Source organism: Panthera uncia, chromosome A2, assembly GCF_023721935.1.
Source record: "Panthera uncia isolate 11264 chromosome A2, Puncia_PCG_1.0, whole genome shotgun sequence".
NCBI classification, from domain to species: Eukaryota; Metazoa; Chordata; class Mammalia; order Carnivora; family Felidae; genus Panthera; species Panthera uncia.
The window spans coordinates 148,983,046-149,010,022 of NC_064816.1; the positions used below are offsets into that span (position 1 = coordinate 148,983,046).

Below are 26,977 nucleotides of genomic sequence, written 5' to 3' on the forward strand. Positions count from 1 at the left end.
AGAGAGACAGAGCATGAACGGGGGAGGGGCAGAGAGAGAGGGAGACACAGAATCTGAAACAGGCTCCAGGCTCTGAGCCATCAGCCCAGAGCCCGACGCGGGGCTCGAACTCACGGACCGTGAGATCGTGACCTGGCTGAAGTCGGACGCTTAACCGACTGCGCCACCCAGGCGCCCCATTTTTAGTTATTTAGTACATCAGGCATTTATTTGAGGGGAAGGACAGGAGTAGGCATTCACCTTTATTTTTTTTGGATGGTCGTGTTCCATCTGGAAATTCATTTTTTTTCCAACTGAAATGAATGTCATTTTTATCATTTATTAGCTCTCATATATATATTTCTGACTTCTGTGCTCCATTCTGCCTGATCACTTGCCGTGCTACATCAAATAACCTCGTTTGGATATCATGCACGTAGCACCTTGTGGTACCTAGCAGCAGTAGAGTGTTCTAAGAGCATCTTTGCAAGTCTCAGACTCTGAAGCAATCCACCTCTCAGGGAACCTTGGGTCCCTGGACTGAAAAAAAAAATCAATTTAGCAAGCAAATAAGACTTTGGATAAAAAGACTTGGCACTTAGATAGAAGGTTCATGCCCACAGGAGATCAAGGTGTCTCATATGTGTCTAACTTGGAGGTTTTTAGCAGTGTTTTCATTTAATTAGCCAACACACATGAACTAATAGCACCTTGTCACCAGGCAGTAAAGAAGTTGAGAACTTTAGGATACATATGGAAAAGCAATGAAAACAATAAGGTCATTTCAATATTTTTTTAAGCTCAGATCCCATTGCGCCATCCATTAGAAGAGTGTGTGCTTCGGAAGTGAGTGCCATCTAAAAACTTCTCGCCATCATGCTTGTATACTATTTAGGTGCGGCTGAAAGGGCAGAGCCGAGATGGTTTGCTTTAATTCAGTCATATGGCTGGGTCATCAACGTGTGGGACATTTGCTGGCCCACTCCCCTAGATCAGAGTTAGAGGGCTCTGAAAGACTCAGCCCTCTTGCACCCTTGTGCCTCCCGGTTGGTCTCTAAGAAGACACAAGACACTTGAACACACTGGGCTTGAAAATGTGGCAGAGGATGGGGTGGGTGGAAACTATTGCTCTGTTCAAGAAAATACAAGCATTCAGACTCACACTGGGCAAGTGATATGGGGCGATTGTTCTCATTTTTAAGCTGGACTGAGCTCAATAGAATCATAGATGGTGAAGAATGGCAGGACTCAGGTGGGAAAGAAGGCACAGTTGCAGAAAAGCCGTGTAGGTGCTGATGCACAGGGGTCAAACACAGAAGTTTCTGCCACTGATTTGGAGTGTGTGCCTCACAATGAGACTCATTTAGGTGTTTGACCTAAAAATGTGACTCCATTTTAAGAGGAATCGATGAGAATGAAGACTACAATGACCACCGAGAAAACACGGTATCCCTGAAGCCCTGGAATTAAGCACAGAAATCCTAAACTATATTTACATTTCTGGCCATGAGGCCAGACTAGGGGGCAAAATTTGGGTCTCCTAGCTTGGTAAAAGTTGAGTCTTTCACAAAAGTGTGGAATAAAAAGCTTAGAATCACCACTTCCAAGCAAGATGAGTCTGAAAGCAAAATTAATACGAGACCCAATGATCTGTATGCAGTAACTATTGGCCATCATTCAGTGAGTTAAATATCCATATTCTCACTGATCACAATAGATTAATCGCTAACACTCAGCCTGTAAGGGCCCACTTTTAAATGAGCAATTACACTGGTATTGCATTTTGGGGGGGAGTGCATTATTTTATAAAAATGAATACCCTGGTATAATTGGCTGGGTTTTTTTTTTCTAGGAGACTTCTAAGAGAAGGAAGAAAATTGTCTGTAGGAAAATATGTGACAATTATCACCACCTGAAACTTGTAGCCCAATAGGTAGAATTATCAAAGGAACAATTGTCCTAAGATAACTAGGCAATCTGGACTAGGACAGAAGAGGGGTGCCTGGGTGGTTCAGTTGGTTAAGCGTCCAACTCCTGATTTTGTCTCAGGTTATGATCTCACGGTACATGGGTTGAAATTCTCTCTTTCCCTCTCTCCCTCTGAAAATAAATAAACTTAAAAAAAAAGAGGAAAAGGACAGAAGAATTCTATTAGCATCGCACTACTCTTGAATAACCTTGAATAGACTCTTCACCTCTCCTATCCCTATCTTGGTCTTTTGTTAGACTGAATGGTTAATTACTACAAAGTTTCCATTCTTCCTTGTGGTTTAAGATCACCTTTTATTTTAGTCTTCATCCAAAGACCCTTCTAAAGTTTACCCATTTATTTCTGGACTTGTAATCTCTTCTTTAAAAAATTTTTTTTAATATTTATTTATTTTTGGGAGACAGACACAGTGCAAGCAGGGGAGGGACAGAGAGAGAGAGAGAGGGAGACACAGAATCTGAAGCAGGCTCCAGGCTCTGAGCTGTCAGCACAGAGCCTGATGTGGGGCTCGAACCCACGAAGCGTGGAATCATGACCTGGGCCAAAGTTGGACACTTAATTGACTGAGCCATCCAGGTGCCTCTTGGACTTGTAATCTCTTCTTTTACCCACTATTTCACACCACTTCCTTTCCCCTGTTCTTATTCAATGACCACCTGTAGGTGGTGGTTGCTGTAGGACTACTACTGTCCACATCTTTGTGACCTACACTCCTAAAGATCAAGAGCCTATGTTAATTCCTCTTCCTTGGGTGGAAAAAACATCAAACAGAGCATGCCAACTTACAATAGAAAATGGGAGTTCAAAAATGCCCCCTCGACTCTCCTATCTGCCACTGGTTAGCTTAATGGATTTAGGCCATTCTCCCCGCTTCTCAAAGCCCCAGTTTTCTCAAAATAAAATGAGGGATGTGGACTTCAACACTTTGTTTAATTATGAGCCTCAGTGAATTATATATTTTACATTGTGGTCCAGGACACACACACACACACACACACACACACACACACCTGAAATAAAAGTCTTACAAAAGAATATCTAATTTACTGTAAGATCCACATTGAACTATTCTATTATTTCATGAAAAAAAATTCAAGGTGGTCACAACTCTCTAAATCGGTTTTATAACCACTAGTAAGTCAAGATGAGCAATTTGAAAAGCAAAGGGCCAGATGATGCCTGAAGCCCTTTGCTTGATGGCTCAACCCCAAGAGTCTGCAATTGAAAACTTTTTTTTAAATGTAATGTTTATTTATTTTTGAGAGAGAGAGAGAGAGAGAGAGAGAGAGAGAGCAAGCTGGGGAGGGCAGAGAGAGAGGAAGACACAGAATCTATGAAGCAGGCTCCAGGCTCTGAGCTGTCTGCACAGAGCCCGACATGGGGCTCAAACTCATGAAGCACGAGATCATGACCTGAGCTGAAGTCGGATGCTTCACTGACTGAGCCACCCAGGTGCCCCAGTGATTGAACATTTATATAAGCCCCTGTTTTTGTGGTGGTTTAAGACTCTGGGAAATCTCTGACCAGATCGGCAGCTGAAGTAGAATGTAAGCCGAAACCGTTCCTCTGGAAATGGGGCTCCGGTCCCTGACTGTAGAACCAGGGCCAGCACTGGCTGCCCAAGAGCACCTTCCTTCTTTAAAATCACAAGTTCAGGCATTGTTAAAATTACTTCCCAGTCTTAACACAGAATCTTTCAAGCTAAAAAAGCTTAACAATATATCGGTTGACAATTTAAAACATCTCTCGTGAAGATTTTTGCACTGAGGATAAACACCTAAGTAATTTATGCAAAAATCCTGTCTCAGCTTGTTATGGCCATCATTGCTTACTTCTAGTGGATAGGGCAGCAGAGGGAATGGCCTAGAAACTGGAAGTGGCCCCATTCACTGGGGTGTCCAGGTATGGAAAACTGACCAGGCTGTTGGTGTTGATAGCAGGGTCCAGCTGATGAGCAAAGCACCATGTTTAAAGGGTAAGAAATCAGCAGTTCCCCATTCTAGTGAACACTGGCCATCGTGGACAGTTCAGGAGAACGCTGCCCACAGAGAAGGTGTCAGTTGGACAGTAATCAGGCCAGCAAGCAGGAGTCAAGAAGGCCTGTCAGTGGACAGTAGGGCCCAATGAGGGGGTGTTCTGGGAGTCTGGCAGGAGGCATGCAGCAGCTCAGGGGGAGAGGCGTGGGGACAAATCATGTACAGGCACTCAGTCCTAAGACTGGGAGCATGATGTGAGGCCCAGGATGCAGAAACCAGACCCAACCCTGTTATCAGCTGGGGACAAAAGATCTATCCTGGCTGGAACAGATCAAGGTTGAGGATGCTGGGGGTTGTTCCACTTCAGGGGACAGGCTGGACTGCAGGTGGGGAATGAGCACTTGACTGGGGAGAGTGCAGGGTCTCAGAGGCAGGGAAGTCAGCCTTAGATTTTCAGTTTCACATTCCTTGACATATATTTCCAAAATCTACCACTATAGCAGGTTTAAGGTAGAAGGGAGCTCATTCTCCATCAGTGAAAATCCAATATGGCATCAACAACTTCTTTACCCCCCTGATAACGGCCCTGCACAAATGCGTCCCCAAAGAACAGAACATCTCAGATTGAAATTGCATAAAACCTCGATTTCAAGCTGATATTTTCAAATAATAAATTCCATATTTAATTGAATTGTACCTGCAACAAATCCAAGTTGTTCAACCCAAAATGCAAAATAGAATTATGTAACCTACCATGAATCACTGTGGCATTTGCCAAGGCACTCTCCCATCTGGAAGCAGGTCCAGATAGCACATGGCATTACGCATACCTCTTCTGTCAAGAACTGTTTTGCACAGATAATCTCAAAAATTGCACACACTTACCCAATCTTATGGCTCGCAACCCTAATTAATTGAGAATGCAAATAGCATTCCTATTCTGTCCAAAAAGAAGAGTGACAACCCATCTTTGATTTCAAGATTTGAAAGAAGTTACTACTCAATACAAAGGAGCAACTAATTCCCGATTCACACAGAAATTAAAGTTCCTCTTTATCATTATTTTGGGAGCAGAGAAACTTTTTTCAAGTTCTTGGAACACTTGAATGATTAAAAAAAAAACACAACAGTTTTAAATCTTGTTACTACGTAGGGCAAAAGGCAAAGGCATCTAAATAACTAATAAGTCTAGATACATACTACAAACTTTCACACAAACAAAAATCACATATCATCACACACATATGAAATTCTACTAAATTTTGAACTATCAGATTTTGTCTTTAAAATGGACCATACTCTTTTTTTCTTCCACGGGACTCTTAAAATCTTTTAGAGTTTGGGTTATTTACTATGCATTCCGATTATTCCTGGTCAGTCTTATGTGTAACACTTCCACAGCTGTGCACACGAAGTAATTCCTAGCAAGGGACTTCCAGGTTTTATGATGCCTGCATGCCTGGGGCACACCATAGCAACTTAATTACTAAAATAGGTTCCCTGATTATTGTTTGCATCTCAAGACCATGCCCCTAACAGCTTCTCCCCCATCACACCCCAAAACTGCAAGAATTTTGCAACCTATTATACAAAGTTTTCCACTCTGAGTAAGGCTCTGGGTGTATTGGCCTATTTACAAAGGCCTGACTCTCTGGCATGTTCTTCGGGCTCCCCACATTAACCACTAAAGAGGCACTGTTAGCAGATGATGCTATTTTTGCCTCTGTTTAAAGAGGAACTTATAACCTTTGCCCTGGGCCTTTGGCTGGTGGATGGCCCATTACCACGTGTTAGGTGGACGTGGTGAGTGTGGTCTTTTGTGTTACAACACTTGCCAGCACTGCCTGATACTACTCGGGCCATAGAGGAAGTGGGCATACAAGTATTGATCAAGACTACTGCCTTTCCCAACAGGACCCTTGGGGAAGGAAAGCCAGGTCCTCTCGGGGTCACCCTCCTCCATCTCCTCCATTGCTAATGCAGTGCCCGGTGTATATCAACCACCAGAGAGGCCATCGTTGAGTGGACCTTCCACTGTCCTTTGAAGGGCGTCTGTAACTGTCCAAGTTCTCTTCTCTGATTCACTGCCAGACCACAGGTTTTGTCTTATGACTGACATGGCCACTGGATTTTTCCCAAAGACTCCAGCCTAAAGATTCTTAACTGCTTCCCCAAAGTCTTAGATGACTCTGGTAGAGTTTGGGTTCCTTGGACCATCCCAGTTCTTTGTCCTCCTTAGCCTGCAAGCCCACCATGATGCTTTATCTCCTGAATGGACACTTAGCATCCTGAGCTCTACCCTCCTCCACATCCGTACTTGTTAAGGAGTACCAGGCTTCAGTGTCTGAGACCCCACAACTGACACCCACAGAATAAAGATTCCATCTGACTCAACAGAAAGGGTCGTCATGCCTCCACATCCCACGGTTGTGGCATTAATGGGTCCCCTGATCCCTGGTCAGATCCAGGTACTGAGGATGGCATATGCATGAAGGACACTTGGATGGAGGGATTTTTTTATTTATTGTGCTAAAACACAACACAAAAGTCACCATCCTAATCATTTGTAAGTGTACAAGTCAGTGGCATTAAGTACATTCGCAACCATCGCACCACCCATCTCTAGATGGGTTCTAGATGAACCCTTTTCATCTTGAAAAACGAACTCTGTACCCATTAAACAACAATGCCTCATTCCCCACTTCCTCTAGCCCCTGACAACCACCATTCTACTTTCTGGCTTTATGATTTTGACAGACTTACTTCACTTAGCATAATGTCCTCAGGGTTCACCCATGTTGTAGCATGTGTTGGAATGCCCTTCCTTTTTAGGGCCAAATGATACTTTACTGTATGGACATTCACATTCTGTTCATCCACGCATCTGTCTGTGGGCACTGGGGTGGCTTCCACCTTTTGGCTGTTGTGAACAACACAGCTATGAACATGGGTGTACAACGTAGCTCTTCGAGACCTCACTTTCAATTCTTTCAGGGACATATGCAGAAGTAGAACTGCCGAATCACATGCTAATTCCTTTTTTAACTTTTTGAGGCACCACCGTACTGTTTGCTGTAGTGACCGCACCATTTTCCATTTGGAGAACATCTTGTGGCAGCGCTTTATCATTCCCTTTAACCATGGCTAAGTGGCCATGACTTCTTGCCTTCAAACCTGGAGCGTGAACTCCTGAAGAGGTTTAAAGTTCTCCTTGTGCTCTGGAATCCAACTGGTCAATGTGAACCACACAATCCTCGTTGGAATGCATGGCCCCAGCCATCTTGCCCTGACTTCCTGTTGACTCTACGCCAGTGAGCACATTCTTTACCAGACTAGCCCTGTTATCAACAAATACTTGAACTGCACCATAAATTCAGTTCGTTTTAATAAATTCCCAGTAGTCCCTCCCGGAGCCCCTTCTCCCCTTATCTCACTCCCTGCCAAACCCTTTACAATTTATGCCTTTGCTTTTCAATTCTGCTTTCAGTTCCCTCCAAGTTTCCTCTTTCCCACCAGGTCATTGTGGCCTTTGTGTCTCATATAAATTTAGTCCTCTGTGTCTGGGACTCCTGTTGACTTCTACTTTCTCGTTCACAGGGTCACTTCTCCTCTCCTTGGCACTGGCCCCTCACTATCTGGGCTTTCTACCCGAACTAACTTGTCAAGATCGTGGCCTTGCAATGTGTGGCTTATTTGCCCAGCTATGGCAGAGGCCTGTGTTCTGGCTTTGTGATTGTTTGCTACTCGAGGTGGCACACTGAAGTTCCCCTTTGTCCCCACAGTCTCTGCACCAAGTGTGCACTCACTGAGAGAGGCTGACTGGCTTCACAGCAATGCACGTCAAGGAGAGACGACAGGTGGCCCGTAGAGAGGAACACACACCCAGATGTAAAAACTTTGGAGAAAGTGTCAGGGTTTTGGCTGAGATAGAGAAAGGGAGAGTGCAGGCCGAGGATGTGCTAAGCAAATGTGATGTTTGGGGCACTGATGGGGAGCACAACCTTGACAGTGCAGGAGAGGAGACAGACCTAAGCCGTGGTGTTCAGGAAGTCGGTTACTTGAAGGAAGTTGCGTAGAGGTACAGAGTAGAGACAGAAGGCAAGGTGTGTGGGTGGGGGAGGGGTGGGCATGGAATGTACAAACAAACAAACAATCATTCTAATAGCCCAGGTGAGCCATAACAGTGATTTGGGTCATCAGAAATGTAAGGTCTAAAGGAGAAGGAAAATTTTATACAGAAAACGTCATGTAGCAGCAGAACTGAACAACTTGTCCATTCTAAGGAATAAGACACGAGTCCACATTAATCACCAAAGCTGGCTTTGAGTTTGGGAGACAAGATGGCTATTTCCCCCCTACAGAGGAGGGGGAGCACGGCCGAGGGAAAGACAATTCCACATTTGCCACAATTGGTCGGAGTTACGGGTGAGACATGGGGTCCTGGGTGGCTTAGAAACAAAGCACCTTAAGGATCACCGAGTCATATCAGGAAGGCGACAGGAGGGTGTGGGTCCCAGAATATGCTTGGAATCTGGAGTCTCCGGCCTCCCATCCTTTAACAATCTAATGTGCTGTTTCCCACAGAGCGTCCTTTGGACCATTTCCATGGACAATAATAATTGTTACATGGAAAATAAAAAGGGGGAGTTCCCCCTGGTCAAATGCTAGAAACACTAGGTTAGTCAAAGGAACACAGGTCTCTTTATTGTAGGACTTCTCAGAACCTTTCATGTAATAATGTGCTTGGAACATCTCCAAGTGAGAAATATAGTATGCAGGGTCTATTTGGCCACAGAACTTTTGTTTTGTTTTGTTTTCCAGAATACCTCTTGGGACTAGAATATAGAGAACAGGCTTTGAGAGAAAACACTGATCTAATAAATAGAAGCATTTTAATCCCAACGTATTCCACATAAAAAACAGCCATTGATAAGAATAGCTTACTTCACCATTGTGAATTACCTGTGTTGCAACCAGCAATTACTAATTACCTCCATTTCAAGGTTCTGTGTGTGTGTGTGTGTGTGTGTGTGTGTGTATGCGTGTGTGTGTGCATGTGTGTGTCCATTGTGAGACATCGTGGAGAACAGGAAACACACTGCCACATGTTTTGCATGTTTATTTATTCTCTTTTATCCTCATACCTTTCTCTCATTCCCTTTCTCTCTCCAACAGACAACCATACCATTGTCCTTAACACGTACATGTTCTTGCAAACTGTGTGTTTGCATGTATTTTCTTTAGCTAATACCAATGGTAGTGTCCTCATTCCACACTCTGGTTTTTTCACTTAGTGCTATGCTTTGCAGACTGTCATGTCACTGGGCTCCATAGAGTCTGTGGCTTGTAACCACTGCCTGTCCCTCCTCAGGGTGCCCCCACCCATCCTGCCCGTCCACTCTCCTGGAGGGGGGACACCCAATGGCCTCCAGCAAGCCATGCTGCAGTGAGCCTTTCACAGACGCTTTATGGAATTGCGTGCGCATTCTATGGGCATGTATCTTGCTTCTAGTACTGTAAGAGACATATATCTTTGTTCCCTGGGGCCACTTATGTAGTAAATATTAATCCATAACTGTTTTCTGGTGTTCTATCTGGATCTTGTCCTTTCAATACAGTATCTCACGTGACCACCTCAACAACCCTGCGGGTTTGGCTGGGCTGACTGCATTGTCCTCAATTTATATGGAAACATAAGGGACTTTATGACGAGAATAATACATGGTTAGCAAGAGATGTGTGCAGGGCTTTGCAGGTTTTGTTTTGTTTTTTCTTTTTTTCTTTTTGTTTTTAATATGAAATTTATTGTCAAGTTGGGTTTCCATACAACACCCAGCGCTCATCCCAACAGGTGCCCTCCTCAATACCCATCACCCACCCTCCCCTCCCTCCCAGCCCCCATCAACCCTCAGTTTGTTCTCAGTTTTTAGGAGTCTCTTATGTACTGGCTCCCTCCCTCTCTAACCTTTTTTTTTTCCTCCCCCCCCCCATGGTCTTCTGTTAAGTTTCTCAGGGTCCACATAAGAGTGTTTTTTCATTTCAAGCAGGCTCCATGCCCAATGTGGGGCTTGAGCTCACAACCCTGAGATCAAGAGTAGCGTGTTCCGCCGACTGAGCCAGCCAGGCACCCCTGGTTCTCTTTATTAATCCAAAGCCTTTTCTGTTCCAGGGTCCCTTATTATTGTTCCTCGGATGCTCTCATGCGTCAAACACTCCTGCCTTAGGACATTGCCCTTAATGATAGGTCACATCATTATTTGTTTATTGCCCTGTGCTCCTGCCAGCACACAAGCTCTGTGAGGACATGAAGTCCGTCTCTTCCCTGCTGGGATATTCCCAGCGCCCACAACAGTGCTGGACGCAGAAAAGGTGCTCAGGACGTGTTTGCTGAATGACTGGAGAAATCACCTCTGCCACCTCTGCACACACGCCTTTCAGGGCAAAACCTCAACAGGAAAGTCTTGTTATTTTGATGATTTTGGTGATTAGTATTATTTCTTTGGGACATAATGAAAGGAATTGGGGAAAGTCTCTCACTAAAATCAAGGTTTGGGGTGGAGGGGTCTAGTGGGGCTCCCCCCACTTAGATCATTCATCAGGCTCTTAGGGGAGCCACTAACCCATGTCCCCTTCCGAGGGGCCAACCTTCTCCTAGCCTAACCCTTGGGTGTCTCCCCAGGGTGCCAGAAAGAATACTGGATTGGGAGCCAGATCTAGGTAGGTTCTGGTTATAGCTCAGGCATTCCCAGCCATGGGACTAGAACAAGTGACTTAACCATCATCCTCAACCCTGAAAAAGTACTTGAGTGCCTATTACTTCACAGGTCTGACATGAGAATCAAAGGAACTATCAGTGAAGCCTGCCCAGGGAGTGGGGTTGATTCCTCCACTCTTCAGCTCAGTCTTTGAAAGGTCTTCTTACACCAGCAGGCACCCTGTGATAATGCCAACTTCGGGGGCTGTTGGTCCCTAGCCAGGTGTAAGGCGAGTTTCACTCCTTTCTGCTGCGGGTCCTCAGGAAAGCTGGGCAGGACTGTCTCTAGCTTTTCCCGTCTCCCAGGGAATTCCTGTCCCCTCTCCTCCTCCTGGCCATGGCAAGTGTCCATGTGGTGCCCACCAGTCACCTTACCTCTGGGGACCTTTATTTTCCTAGCTATGAGATGGGGAGGTTGGGCTAGAACAATCATCCTTCTCTAAACCACTATGATCTGGGCTTTAATTTTCTTTTCCTGCCCCTGTTTTACCCCAGCTGTGTCTAAAATCCTTCTGCCTTTGAATTCTCCTTTCTTCAGAGCCACACACCTGCTCTGATACCTAGCCCAGGACCGCATGCCCCTCCCTGTTCCTGGGGCTCCTCCCCTACCTCATTGTCTTTCTAGAACTGACTCTAGCTTTTGTTAAGCCCTGCTATTCATATTCTAAGTCCACATGTCATTCGGAGAGGAGATTTTGCTACAGAGTCTCACACAAATAATATGCCCCGCACGTACTCTCTGCAACAGGACACACACCCACTGGAACACACACACACACACACACACGCACACAGCCCCCTCCAATGCCCAGGAATCTACATGCCTGGGCATAACTGTGTGGGCGCAAATATTCAGGGACAGCCAAATGACTATTTTAATGTTTCTTTGTCCCTGCGGTGCTATCTAACTATTTATTTAGTAGCTTGATGCTGTTTGCATCAACAACTTTGCCTTATAGGCTCCTCTTCACGTTTATGATTCTTACTGTGAAAAAAATTGCTTGCCTAACATCTGTTCTGAATTTGTTTTTTCTGTATTTCTATTTATCTATTCCCTACTGAATTAAATTTGCACCAAGGACAGTAACTTGGATTGGACTCTTCAGTGTCCTTCAGGATTTCTATACACTTCAATACATCTCTTAATTACTCTTTTTTTTATTGTTATGAGCTAGACGTCTATACCCATACTCACACAGGCAGATTGGTTTGTAGCTTACCTCTGCCTGTCCCCCTCTGGGGAATAAGTTTTATTAACTGAATAAATTAAATGGGCGGGTATATTCAATAGTGTAGAGAGGTTTATCGTTATAGGTTTGTTTCAGATAATTTTTCCCCTTGCTGTCCAGTTCCCTTTTTTCACCATAGCTCTGTTCTGGAGAACGCTCGACTGTAGCTTGGCAGAGTCACAACTCACCAGGACTGGAAGGGCCACTTCATCTTATAGGTGAAGAAGCCGAGGATCAGGGGGAGAAATTAACTCCCTGCCCCAGAGCCAGAAACTCATGAAAAATGGAGCACTGCTTGAACCCGTGTCTCCTGGCTGCCAGGCCTGGGGTTGTCCTTTGGCAGTAGAGGCCTCGGGGTGGGACCCTGCCACCACGTTCATACCGTGCCATTGCCATGGACCTCAGGAGCACACATTTGCATGTTTTCCATGGGTGTGGTGGGGTTGGGTTAAGGACATGCGGGGCAGGGGGTGGGGCATGCAGGCAGGGAGGGTCATGGGCAGGGCCGTCTCTCATGGACTTCTCTGGGGGTGCTGTGGTTGCCTGGCCTTTTCCAAGCTGGCTTGTGTGAACTCAGCAGAGTCCTCACTAACCCCACACTGTCACCACTAGAAACCCACGTCAGCATCGACAAAGCATATTCTTGGCAGTAGCCAAGAAGGTCCTGAAAGAAGGGTGGTGAGACCTGTTTTCTACCTGCTACCTGGGAAATCTACCAGGTGTAGGGACTGGACCCCCAAGACTCAAGGGCCCAAAGTCCAAATGCAATGCTGTCTCTGCCATCTGTTCTTGGCTCATCCTGGGAGGAATGTTCCCTTCTACCCTCTTTATGACTTTTCCAACACTCTTTTCAGCATCTGTGTCCATGTCTTCCAGTGGCACAAAGACAGAGGGGACATTTCTCCCCTTATCTGGAAGAAGTCACTGCTGGCTCCACCCCAGGCATCATCTACTCAACAGATATTTTGGTCTTGGTTATATGTATAGATAGCACTGAGCTGACGGCCCTGGGGAGACCATCCCTCCCTTCCAAAAAAAAAAAAAAAAAAAAAAAAAGTACCACTTGTTCCTTGTTTCCTGAAGAAATTTGGCATCTGATTTAGAAGAAAAACACAGACAAGGGCCAAGTTACACCAACATGCCAGGTAGTAAATGACTGAATACATGATTAAACAGACAAGCTGAAGCCATGAATTGGGTAGAATCATGGACCAGTGAAGGCAGAGAAGGCTTCGAGGAGCAGGTGGTACTTGAGCTTGGTCTTGAGGGATGATAGCAGGGAGATGAGGAGGAAGAGGGAAGAGTATTCCACCCAGTAGGAACAGTCAGAGAAAGACCTTGGGGTGGGAATGGTTGGAGCAAGAGAAGCTGACATCTGGATGTGGGGACAAAGGTGGATCAGCTTGGTCCACGTTGACCCGTGGTCCTGAAGGGAGACTGGAGGCTCTCTGGTGACTACATGCTCATTGGCTGGACAGGTCCTTTCCCAAAGGGGGAATCTGAGCAGCTCATCTTGGTGCCACCATGTAATGGAAACTTTGATTCAAATGATATCTGGCAGAGCCATGGAGTTGCAGTGCGGAGGTGATGTAAGGGTTCTGCGTGCTCAGCTGCCCCCCAGGGGACTGTGCACAGCCAGAACCAAGATCACCAGTGCTGGCCACGAAGGCAGACACACAGGTGAGGAAGCCAGCCGAGCGGCCCTGCAGGTGGATGCCTCCTCCATAGTGGTGGAAGATAAATAGCAAGGGTGGGCCACAGATTTTAGAAGGAACAGGAACCAGGTGGCTTTTGGAATGCCGGATAAAGGTGAGGGAAGAGAAACAAGGTTCTGGAGTTTCAAGTCTGGCTTCAGATCAGCCTGGAGCAGGAGTTGGAAAAGTCAGCAGGATACCAAGTGATTTCCCAGAACTAGAAAGGCAGATTCAGGACCATCCCTCCATTTATTATGATGTGTGAGGTGCCCTGCTAGCTTCTCGGGGATGCAAGGAAAAAAAAAAAAGGATAGGGCTTTGTCCTCAAAGAATTCATAGTAGTAAGGAGACCATCAACAAATAAAACAGAATGAGATGCAAATCAATGGAGGGGTGGACCAGGTGCTGTGGAAATTGCAAGGAGTGAGGGGTCTGAGAAGGCTCCACAGCAGAGGGGACAGGTGGCCCGACTAATCACAGAGGGTTTTCCAAACTAACAAGATGGAGACAAGACATCAGAGGGAAAATTGGGTGCGTAAGATGGGGCCTGGAGACATACTGCGAATTTGGGGAACCACAGATAACCTTTTTCATAGCAACTGTATGTGGCTGCGGTTCCCAAACCATGTGCTAAGGCAACCCAGGGTGCCACAGTGAATTTATAGGGGCTTCCTGGGGTATTTTAATATTCATGGGGAACACAGTGACATCTGTTGGTCACTGTGAGAAGCACCTTCAATTTATGTGTATTCCTTTTTCCAAAGTCCACTGTTAGTCCACAAATAATCATTGAGTTGTTTGGACGTGATTTGCTTAAAAATGAGACTCTTGGGTACTTCCTTCGGCCTTGGGGGACTATGAAAAGCTACTGCTATGAGTCCCTAAGGGTGCCATGAATTGAGAAAGTTTGGGAACCTGGGTGGAAGGGGAACAGGGCAGGGAGAGAGGTTACGAGCTCCTGCAGGGAGCCCTCATGACAGGCCCAGAAGGTTAGACTTGTTACTTCAAACAATGGAGAAACATTAGAAGTTTATCAGATGTGGGACAACATAGCTTCTATTTTCAAAGGTAGTTTTGGTCTTGAGGGGGGAGTTGGTTTGGAGGCACAGCCAACTGGGGGCTACTGCAGAGGTCCTAGTAAGAAAGACGGTGCCTCAACCTCGCAGCATTAGAGTTTGGGACTAATACACACGCTCTGTTAACATTACGGAACTCCTACGGCTTGCCCAAAACTGTAGTCAGTGTTAGACACCAAAGAGAAAAAAAGGTAAGATCTCTTTGTTTAAAGCACTCACAATCAAGTGGAAAGACAGCCAAAAAAACCCATCTCACTACAATTAGTGGAGAACCATTAGCAGTTCACCAGGCAGGAAACTGAGAAGGAGCGCTGTTCCAGGAAAGCAGGGAACAGCATGTGCAAAGGTGTGGAGGTGAGAGATGATGGAGGGTTTCAGTGAATCGGGATTATCAGTAGCGGATCTTGGGGTTATGGGGAATATGGAGGGACAAGGCTGAAGAACAAGACAGGGGCCAGATTGTGAGAGCTGAAGACTCCTAAAGCCCTTGATGATGACCAACCATTGAAGGGTTTTCAGGAAAGGACTGGTACAATTGGATTTGCGGTTTACAAAGTCCTAGATGGATAACTGAGTCAGAGCCATGTGTAGATGAGCAGCAGGTGGGGAGATAAGCCAGAATGATGGAGACATAAGTCTCTCAGTGGGAGATCCAAAGTCCAGCCAGGAAGTGAGAGACCAGAGACTCTACCAGTAGGAAAAGGGCAGGAGGAAGGAGCTGAGCAGGCCCCAGACCCCGCTGAAGAGGGGCAGGGCTGATAAAGGGCCAATTCAGACCACAGGCTCCGTTGGGTCTGAGGTCAGGTCAGCCCGAAGGCGTGAGCACCCTGAGGCTTTCTGGCGCAGGTGACCCACTCCTTGCTCCCAGTGATTCCAGACTCCATGGGCCTGTGACTCTGTCACCGCTCCTCTAGAAAAGTATCCCTGGCAGCTTGAGTCTGCTCTGCCTCTGCTAACACAGGCCTCCTCAGCTCTAATGACAGGATGCCTCAGTGAGCTGAGCAGGGACAGACCTCCAGGACTCCTAGGGCCATTCTTCCTTCTAGCACTGTGCCAGCTGCCCCGCCCAGGGGAGCCCCTAGGAAAGCCAAATGCCCTAGTACTCCTGGACCTCTACTTAGCCTTTCCAAGAACTTTCTGGAAGTTGAGAGTCTGAGACTCTCACAACTGTGCCTGCCCGAAGTCTATGCCCCCTCTCTGCACTGAGCTCCCTCCACTTCCAGACCAGAGGTCAGACTTAAGGCCAGGACAGCAGTTATCCTTTCAGCATCCTCAACCTGCTGGGAAATCACACTGTCATCAAGGCAAGGATTTATCAGAGGCTTGATGTTTAGCAGCTGCTAGAGTCACTGAAGGCCCTCATCCGTTCTTCAGTCTCTACCTGGAAACCAGGAGTCTCTGGTGGAGCATTCAGATTCCTTCTGAGGACTTTGGGGGGAGGGAGGTCAGCAAGTCGCCTGATCTCCCCAGGGGCAGCCCCCATCCAGCCTCTTCATCTTCTACAAAGTGGCTCTAGCAGGGTGCGGCATGCCCTCTGGGACCCACAGGGGCCCCGTGTTTCTGATGGAGAGGTTATCATGACCAGCATTTACCTAAAATGTGGTACTGCAGACAAAGCATTCTCCTATTTCTCATCTGACCCTCATAACAGCCTCTTTCATTAAAGAAACTGGTGCAGGAAAGTTGCAGTTTACTCGAGGTGACACAGCTGTTAAATCACAGGGCAGGGCCTTGAACCCAAGCCCCAGCAGCTGCACCACTGCCGACCCCCACCTTGACTCTTGAAAGACGATCCAGTGAGAAACCCATTTTTTTTTCCTTCTGTCTTTTTCTTAATACAAAAGTTACAGGCACTCATTATAAAATACTGGGATGTTAAAGAAATACACAATGACAAGTACAAGTCTCCCGTAATTTCCTGCTCCAGATACGTGCACTGTTAGCTAAGATATCTTCCTCTAGACTTTTCCCAGGGGCATTATTACCATGCCCTAGCATAGCACCTGACACAGAGTATGTGCTCAATAAATGCCTGTTGAATGAACAGTCAGGTAGACGATTGTTTATTTACACAACCACATGCACTATTTGACAATGTGCTCATCTGTTCAGCTGTGTAACGTGGCCATCCTTTCGTGTTGGTTCCCGTAGCTGCCACTGATGACCAGCCCTGATAGCTAGGTCACCCCTGACAGGGGCAAGCCTTCTGGAACAGGGCCAGGCAGCCCATGGGCTCATACCAGCTGTCTACCCTGCCTCGGGTCCCAGAAGACAATTGTCACCTATTTCGATTGAACTGACTGGTCAGTTAAAAAAGAAGAAGAACAAAAACAACAACAACAACAACAACAACAACAACAACACAGAAATCTGATAACTAAACAAGTCAGACAAGTGGGTCTTCTTGTTCACACAACACGTCACTGATTTGCCCAAATATTCTCTTCCAGCAGGTGCTTTGTAGTTCAATAAGCAAATCCTTATGTGCATAAATAAATATAAATTAATATAATTGGCTAAGAACTTTTACCAAGAGGCGAAGCAAGCAGTTACCTTGGTAATTGGGCTGGAGAAGGGGTTCTGGTCCACGAAGCAAGAAGCCGCCCTGAGTTTCCTCCTTTACAAGACAGTGCTGGCACAGCTGGCTTCTGGCTGCTTCCTCTTGCACACCTGCTCAGCACTGGAGCCACACCACACCGGGGCGTCGGCCTGGGAGAAGGGTGTCCGTTGGAACAGATGGCAGCACAGGCAGTGGTGAGGGGCTCGGGCTTCCACAGCTGTCGGGCTCGGATCAAGTCCTCCCCTTGGGCAACTTCTCTAGGTCTCAGTTTCCTATTCTGAAAAGTGGGTATAATAACTACCCCATCCATTTTCTATGAGGATTAAACGAGTTAATACAGCAAGGTGCTTAGAACAAGGCCTGGCAGGTAGTAAGCACTCAATAAAGGCCAATAGATGCGGTTAGCTGGAGGGTTCTGGGGAGGGTCCTCAACCCATACAAATACTACTAACTGATTTTGCTGACATAGGGAGTTCCTTCACACACTGTATACAGAGGAGACTTAAAATTCAAAGACCATGATGGAATTTCCTTGTCAATTCATGGGAATTATAGGATTGAAGGCCACACCAGACTGCAGAGATTGTCTTGTTTTACTTCCATATTTCAGAGGCGAGGACACTGAGAGACAGGGTGTTTGCAGAGTTCACCTGCAGTGTTTGTCGGAATGAGTTACAGCGCTGGATGATCCCAGATCTAGCCTCCCGGGCTCCCATGCCTGTTACTTTGCAGTATGTCACCCCATCTCAGGAAGCACTAAGATGCCCCCATACCATCACACCAATGTACAAAGCTAAGATCAAGCCCTCTTGGGGAAGTACATTTTGAGAGGCAGGATGGCAACAGGTATTCACAAAGTTGAGAAGGAAAGGGGGCGCCATATGAGTTAGGACTTCTGGATTACAAATGATGGAAACCCAACTCAAATGAACTTAAGTACAAAAGCTAACCTAAGCTTAGAGGATCCAGGAAGACCGCAGCAGGTGGAGACTTGAATTGGACTTTGTACTCCCTCAACACCTGTTTGTCTTAAATCTCTGCCCATCCCTGTTAGCTCCTTCTGCAGACAGTTCCTACCATGTGGTAGAAAAATGGTCACCAACAGCCCTGTATTCATACATCCCCAGTTCAGCAGCTCCAGGAGAAAGACCAAGTTTCCCCCCTGCAGCCTCCATATATACATCCAATGAAGGATTCCGACTGGCCCTCATTGGGTCATGTGTCCACCCCAAGACCAGTCACTGTTGCCAGGGAGATGAGATACTGTGATTTGCATGCCTGGGTTGTGAGTCCAAGTCCATGACCAGATGCTGGGGATGGACTTGGTGGGTGGAATGGAAAGGTATTATAATCAACAGCTCCTCCAGTATTGCATGGAATGGGGAGGGTGCTTCCCAGTGGAGAGCTGGGCAGACTGGAACACCAAAACCTTCCCAGGCAACCAAAAGGAAAGCCTGAAAAACAATCTTCATTACATGTTTCTCTGTTCAAAATCTTTCTAGGAGCTCCTCAAACTATAGATGAGTGTTTGTATAAATATAAATTCACAAGATTACACAATTTACATGTAAAATGGGGCCAGTTTTCTCATGAGGTTCATAAACCAGCTCTGAAGCAATTCTAAAGGAATTGTGACAAAATTGTTTTTAGCATTAGCAATATTACTAGAAAAAAGCACAAAGACTCCCAAGGTGCCCGCTTGGAAGGACAACTTCCATTTGAACGTGGAAGTATTATTTTGTTTTTTTGAAAAATCCAGATTACATGTAAAATTATTTCGGCAATAACTAAATCGACACAAATGTATCACCAAAATATGTGTGCACCCCAGCGTAAATGCATGTGTTTTAGATCTAAGAACATAAGGAAATGAATGTGAACTCGGGTTAAATATAGAACAGGGCTTTGAACTTGGGGTTTGTGGGTGGCCAACCTGGTTACTGTCGGTCACATCAGGATTCCCTGGGGAGCTTGTTAAAAATAAAGGGGACTGGGTTCCACCCCAGAGATTCTGGTCAGGTAGGTTTGGGTGGAGCCAGGCTGTATTTTCTGAGTGTTTAACAGACAGTTTTGACCAGCCACTGCGGCTGAAAATCACTCCCTTCAGACAGTATTTCTCAGATTATGGAAGTTGTCTTCTGGTACCAGAATCTGGAGAGCCTATTAAAATGCAGATTCTTGGAGTGCCTGGGTGGCTCAGTTGGCTAAGCGTCCGACTTCAGCTCAGGTCACTATCTCACGGTTTGTGGGTTCGAGCCCCTCATTGGCCTCTGTGCTGACAGCTAAGCCTAGAGCCTGCTTCGGATTCTGTGTCACCTTCTCTCTCTACCCTTCTCCCACTCGTGCTCTATCTCTCTCTTTCAAAAATTAAAATAAACATTAAAAAAATTTAATGCAGATTCTTGGCCCCACCCAGGCCTAGTAGATCTGACTTGGTGAGGATCAGAGTTGTTCATTAAGCTCCCAGGTGACTTAAAACGTTTTTTGTTTTGAGATAATTATAGATTTACAGGAAGTTGCAAAAAAAAAAATGCATACAGAGAGGTCCTGGGTACCTTTTACCCAGTTTCCCCCAGTAATGACCTCTTACATAACTACAGTGCATTTGCAAACCGGGAAAATGACAATGGTACAACACACAGTGCTTATTCAGATTTTATCAGCTTTACACACATTTGATCATGCGCGCACATGTGTGTGTGTGTGTGTGTAGTTTTATGTAATTCTGTCAGATATGTAACCACTACCACAGCCAAGATACACAACTGTCCCATCACCAGAAGGCTCTCTAGTGCCCCCACCATTAGAGCCACCCCAACCCATTACCACTCACTTCCCTAACCTCTGGCAACTAGTAATTTCTTCTCCTTCTCTACAATTTTGTTATTTCAAAAATGTTATACAAACAGACTCATGTGTCACCTCTTTAGACTGGCTTTTCTCACATAATTCCCTGGTGATCCAGTTAAATCATTGCATGTATCAATAGTTTGAGGGGTTTTTTATTGCCACATAGTATTCCATTATATGGATGGATTGCCGTTTGTTTAACCTTCCATCTTTTGAAGAACATTTGTGTTGTTTCCATTTTTTGTCTATTACCAAAAAAAAGCTGCCATGAACATTCATGAACATGTTTTAGTGTGAACATAAATTTTCATTTATCTGGGATAAATGCCCAGGAGTGCTCTTGCTGGGTTATACGGTAAGTTTTCCTTAGTTTTACAGGAAGCTCCCAAACTGGGGCTCCTGGGTGGCTCAGTTGGTTAAGTGTCTGACTCTCAATCTCAGCTCAGGCCTTGATCTTAGTGTCATGAGTTCAAGCCCTGTGTTGGGTTCCACGCTGGCTGTGAAACTCATTTTTAAAAAAAAGAAAGAAACTTCCAAACTATTTTCCAAAATGGCTGTATCATTTTACATTCAGATGTAATTCATGAATGATCTGGTTTCTCCAAATGCTCATCAACATTTGATGTTACTATTATTTTCTATTTTAGCCATTCTGATAGATGTATATCAATATCTCATTATGATTTTAATTTGCATTTCCCTCATGGACAATGAGGTTGAGCATGTTTTCATGTGTGTCGTTGGCATCTGTATTATTCTCTTTGGTGAAATATCTGTTCCTGTCTTTTTGCCCATTTTTTATTGGACTGTTTGTGTTTTAACTATTGAGTCTTAAGAGTCCTTCATAGATTCTAGATGCAAGGCTCTGTCAGATATATGGTTTGCAAATATTTTCTTCTAGTCTGTTGACTGTTTTTTCATTTTGATAGGGTTTTCAGAGAGCAAAAAAATTTATTTTGAAGTTAAATTGATCAATTTTTGTCATTTATGGATTATACTTTTGGTGTCAAGGCGAAGTACCCTTTGTTTGGTCCTAGATCCCAAAGGTTTTTTTTTTCTAGAAGTTTCATGTTTTACATTTAAGTCTGTAATCCACTGTGAGTTAATTTTTGTAGAAAGTGTGAGGTCCAGTTTTTTGCCACTATATAATCAACGGCTCCAGCACTTGTTAAAAGGCTATCCTTCCTCCATTGAATTGCTTTTGTATCTTTGTCAAAAATCAGTGGAGAATATTTGTGTGGGTCTATTTCTGGGTTCTTTATTTCTGGGTTCTCTATCTCTGGGTTCTGCTCCACTTATCTATGTCTATTTTTCTGCCAATACCACACATTCTTGACTAGTGTAGCCAAGACTTAGAATCTGGTAGACTGATTCCTCCCCTTTCACTTTTTTTTTTTTTTTTTTTTTGCAAAATGAATTTAGTTATTCTAAGTCCTTTGCTTTCCATATAAATTTTAGAAAAAGGTTGTCTATGCCTACAAAAATGTTTGCTGTGCTTTTGATAGGAATTGCATTGAACCCATGGATCAGTTTTGAGAGAACTGACATCTTTACAGTGTGGAGTCTTCCAATCCATGAACATACTGATTTTTTAAAAAATATTGAAAGTCATGTAACCTATAATAAAGACCACTTAGTTGTGGTTTGTAATTTCTATACATTGCAAGTTTCAATTTGCTGATATTTGGTTGAAGATTTCAGTATCCAAATTTATGAGAAATACTGATCTACAGTTTTCTTTTTCTGTACTGCCTTTTTCTGGCTTTGGTATCAGAGTAATACTTGTTTCATAAATTGAGTTGGGAATTGTTCTTTCATCTTTTATTTTCTAGAATAGTGTAAAATTATTAATTATTCTTTAAATGTTTGGTAGAATGTTCCATTGAAACAATCTGAGCTGGGAGAGGTCTTTTCCAAGAAATTTAAAATTATGGATTCAATTTCTTTTATGGTTATAGGATTATTCACATTGTTTATTCAATCTTGAATGATTTTTAGTAGTTTGTGCTTCTCAAGGAATTGGTTCACTTCTTCTAAGTTGTCAAATTTATTAGCGTAAAGTTATATCATCCCTTACTATTTTAATGGCTGCAGAATCTGTAGTGATATCCTGTTTCATTCTTGATATTAGTGATTTGTATCTCGTCTCTTTTTATCTTTATCAATCTTGCTAGATGTTTATTAATTTTACTGATTTTTTTCCAAGAGCCAATTTTTTGTTTCATTAATTTTTGTTTTCAATTCCATTCGTTTTTTCTCTTTATTATTTCCTTCCTTCTATTTGATTTAGGTTTTTTTGCCCTTCTTTCTTCTAGTTGCTTGAGGCAGGTACTTAGATTATTCATTTAAGAGTTTTTCTTCTTTTGGGGGTGGCTAGGTGGCTCAGTTGGCTAAGTGTCCCAGGGTCTTGAGATTGAGCCCCAGATCGGGCTCCATGCTGAGCATGGAGCCTGCTTAAGATTCTCTCCTGATATCTCTCTCTCTCTCTCTCTCTCTCTCTCTCTCTCCCCCCCCTCCCTCTCTCCCTCTGCCCCTCTCCCCTACTTGCTCTCTAAAAAAGAAAAAAGATTTTTCTTCTTTTCTAAGATAGCACTTAATGCTACAAATTTCTGTCTCAAGATTACTTTAGCTACCACCACAAATCCCAGTTTGTTATCTAATTATTATACTTATAATAGAGTAATGTGTTTGTTTTTTATTCTTCTATTCCTTGTTTCACTTGTCTTTCCTTCTAGTAGGTTACTTGAACATTTTCTAGAATTCCTCTATGACACTAAAAAATTTTTTGTGTGTATCACTTTGTATAGTTTTATTAGTGGTTGCATAAATATACATATGTAATTTATCACAGTCTACTGGTATAGATGCTTTACCACTTTGAGTGATATGAAGAAACTTTACTTCCATTTTGGTTCCCTTATCTTTCTTACTTTTTTAAAAATAATAATTAAATGTTTATTTATCTTTGAAAGAGAGGTAGAGACAGAGTGTGAGCAGGGGAGGGGCAGAGAGAGAGGAATCCAACGCAGGCTCCAGGCTCCGAGCTGTTAGCACAGAGCCCAACAAGGGGCTCAAACTCATGAACCACAAGATCATGACCTGAGCTGAGGTTGGACACTTAAATTACTGAGCCACCCAGGCACCCCTACCTTCCTTATTTCTTAACTACAATTATCTCAAGCACAATCTCTTTTTTCTTAACGTTTATTGATTGATTGAAAGAGAGAGAAAGAGAACACACATGGGGGAGAGGGAGGGGCAGAGAGAGGGAAGAAGAGAGAGAATCCCAAGCAGGATTCGCACTGGCAGTCGAGAGCCTGATGTGGGTCTCGATCTCATGAACCATGAGATCATGAACTGAGCTGAAATCAAGAGTTGGATGCTTAGCCAATTGAGCCACCCAGGCACCCCCTTAGGCACTATCTCTAAGTATATTAAACCCCACATCAGATGGTGTTATCATTTTTGGTTCAGTCATCATGTATGATTTAAGAAACTCATGAGAAGGCTAGTCTATTATTTTTTAGGTATTCTAGGTTAGTCTTACCTTTCTGAAGTTTCAAGCTATCTTCTGTTATTATTTCTCTTCTGTTTGGAGAATTTTCTTTAGCTGTTCTTTAAGGGTAGATCCGCTAGTGACAGGTTCTCTTAGTGTTCTTTCAACTGACAATGCCATTGTTTCTTCTTCTTCCCTGAAGTATATTTTCTCCAGGTATAGGACTCATGATTGACAGCCCTCTTCTTTCAGCATTTGAAAAATACACCACTTCCTTCTGGCCTCCATGGTTTCCGATGAGAAATCTGCCATCCTTCAAATTAGTGTTCCCTACAAATAATCCATCCCTTCTCCCTAGCTGCTTTCAAGATTTTTCTGTTCTTAATTTTTGAAAGTTTAATTATAATGTCTTGGCATGGATTTCTTTGGGTTCCTCCTAGGGCTTCACTCAGCTTCTTGAATCTGTAAGTTTATGTCTTTTGCCAAAAGGGAGAAACTCTCAGCAGTTATTTCTTCAAACCCGGGTGACTTATAAGCACATTTTATATTTGAGAAGCTTTGCTCTAGAGTGGGTTTCAGGGGTTAAAGAACCCCTCAAATTGCATACAAGATGCTGTGAATGTCCATGTTTCTTAGGAGAATGTCTGCAGCCTTCACTAGATTCTCAAGATCCATGACACTCGCCATAAATTTTACAAAAGGATTTGTTTATAGTCATATTGAGTAAATTTTGGTCTTCTTGGTTAAAAACAATAAAACCTAGTTAGTATCATTTCTTTCCTTCTGTCACATCTGTTGAATTCATGCATCTCCAAGATTTTCCCAAAAATTTTGGAAAATATGATCACTTAGGTGAATATTTTCTGAGCGCCTAATATATGCCAGCCAATTTTTATTTCATTTTCCCCCTAATCAGTGAGAAAAGGAAGAGTTAAAAAAAAATTAAGGCCAATTTTAGCTTATGAAAAGTTCCCAGCAACTAATAATTCAGAGTAAATTTTGCGGCTTTCATACCTTATGACTTTACCCTTTAAAATCTATCCCTTGGGGCGCCTGGGTGGCTCAGTCGGTTGAGCGTCCGACTTCGGCTCAGGTCATGATCTCATGGTCTGTGAGTTCCAGCCCCGCGTCAGGCTCTGGGCTGATGGCTCAGAGCCTGGAGCCTGTTTCAGATTCTGTGTCTCCCTCTCTCTCTGACCCTCCCCCGTTCATGCTCTGTCTCTCTCTGTCTCAAAAATAAATAAACGTTAAAAAAAATTTTTTTTTTAAATCTATCCCTTACTACTCTGAGCTGGATAGGACAGCGATCAAATTACATCCTGAACATATAACTTCATAGACTAAAAACACGGAATTATGCAGTGGACTCATTTATCATTGGGTTCACTTGGGTCCACTTCATACATTTGGTAGCCAAGTACTCATAGTTTCCCCAAGCAGACTTGCCCCTGGACAGTTGCACAAGCAGGTTCCTCTTCCCGGTACATGCTCACCCCCTTTGCCACCCACTTTACAGAACTAACTTCTGCTTCTCTTTCGGAACTCAGTTTGAGAAGCACCACCCCTGAGAAGCCTTTATTCTCTTCCAAGCACCGAGGCGGGTGTGCCTCCAACGTGACCCCTGCTTGCCAGAGGTCACACTGCATGCTGATGACCTAACTTTCATTCCCACTAGACTGTGTGACCCTTGAAAGCTGGGACTGGGTCTTAGTTGCTGTTGTGCCCCCAGAACTTAAATTAATATAACCAGACATGTACTCAAGTGCTGCTTCCACTTAGAGTTCACTACCACCAGCTGTCTGGCTGATCCTTTCCTCCCTTTCTTCATTAATGTCAGAAGTATCTGTTGAACTCCTTCATGTACAGGTGTGGCAACCAGATGTTCAGCCCTTTATCAGCAGGTTTAATCTTTCCTGAATTTCCACAGCATTTATTAATTCACTTTAGACTTTTTCCAAGGATCAGTATATAAAAGTTTCGGCCTTCTTTGGCTAGAATACCTGTCTCCCCATTTGGGGGCAATATGGACAACACTGATCTCTGCCATTTTTACTTCCTTCTGGATCTTATAAATGCCCTAATATTGTGTTCCCATTTACAGATCTGTATTTTCTATCAGGCTATGAGCTCCTTGGGGGGCAAGGACTCTGTCTTATTTATCCCACAGTCTCTAAGGACTGGTGCATGGTGGGATTCCAGAAACATTTGTGGAATGAAATGAGATGTTAGATCATCACACTATACTATTCCTTATAATCAGCATATGCACTTCCTTATCTTCTCCACATCTTTACTTCCTATTTGTCTTTTATCTTCCATTCTAAGCCACTGTGAACTCTTTTGGGAAAGGAGAAATGGGTAGATTAATACAACACATTTTAAAGTAATTTTTTTACTCCCTAGGTACTATCTTGGTCGCCGGATGTTTATTGTTATCTCTGATCCAGACATGATCGAGCAGGTGTTGGTTGAGAACTTCCATAACTTTACCAACAGAATGGTATGTGGTTTTCTTTCTGCATATGAATGAATGAAGAATCATTCTAGGATTCAACGACTGTGCATCACATCTAACAGGGATGTGATTGGGCCTCTTATCGCACTTAAATCAGTTAGACTCAAAACAGCTCTCCAATGAATTCCAGTTTTCAAAAGAGACATACAGGACTGGTACAAAAGAATGGCATTTGCATTTAAGAAATGCTTCCAGAAAGCTACAGCCCAAGAGAAGTTCTGGTTAATAAAAATGCTAAAACCAGAAGGGTTTTTTTTTTAAGCTTTGCTCAGAGCTAGAGGAATCCAGAGGGCACAGGTCAAGTGACTGAGGAAGACAGAGTAAGGTTAATAAATATCAGAGGCAAAGCAAAATTTCAAGCCTCTTGTGCTTACACCTTTCTCAGAGCATATAAAAGTCATAAGGCCGGAAAGGGGAGACAAGCAACATTATAAGGGAAATTTGTCCCCTCATAGCAGGAGAAGCCCTGTAAGAGGGTTCCCTGGTATCAGTTCAACCCAATCCACTAAAGAATGCACACATTCCATCTTTTTTAGAAAGCATATATCCTACTTTTTATCTTTGTTGAGAATTCCCAGAGAATGAAAGAAGTGACGAGGGTGGCAGAGGTCAGTGTTGTCCCTATTTTCCAAAGATGGGGATATAAGAGTTCTAGCAGAGACCAAGAAACTTTATGTTGATTCTTGGAAATATTGTCAAGTGAATTGATAAATACTTGCTTGTGAGAATTCAGAGGCTCACGATCTTTTTTTTTGGGGAGGGGGGCAAATTAAACTCAACTTCCATTCTTACAGGAATAGTAGGTACTGTGTTCACTGTTGGTTATTCGGCAAACTTCTGCACACCCACTGTATTCCA

The 26,977-nt window shown here is 44.0% G+C and overlaps 1 protein-coding gene across 1 annotated transcript in view; it reads left to right on the forward strand.

Moving 5' to 3' along the window:
* The window catches only part of TBXAS1 (thromboxane A synthase 1), a 155,689-nt gene that overhangs the window by 44,348 nt on the left and 84,364 nt on the right, over positions 1–26,977 (forward strand). Inside the window, exon 4 of the mRNA XM_049643045.1 lies at positions 26,008–26,104. Coding sequence (XP_049499002.1) covers positions 26,008–26,104 — 97 coding nt within the window. The remainder of the gene's footprint in view (positions 1–26,007; positions 26,105–26,977) is intronic.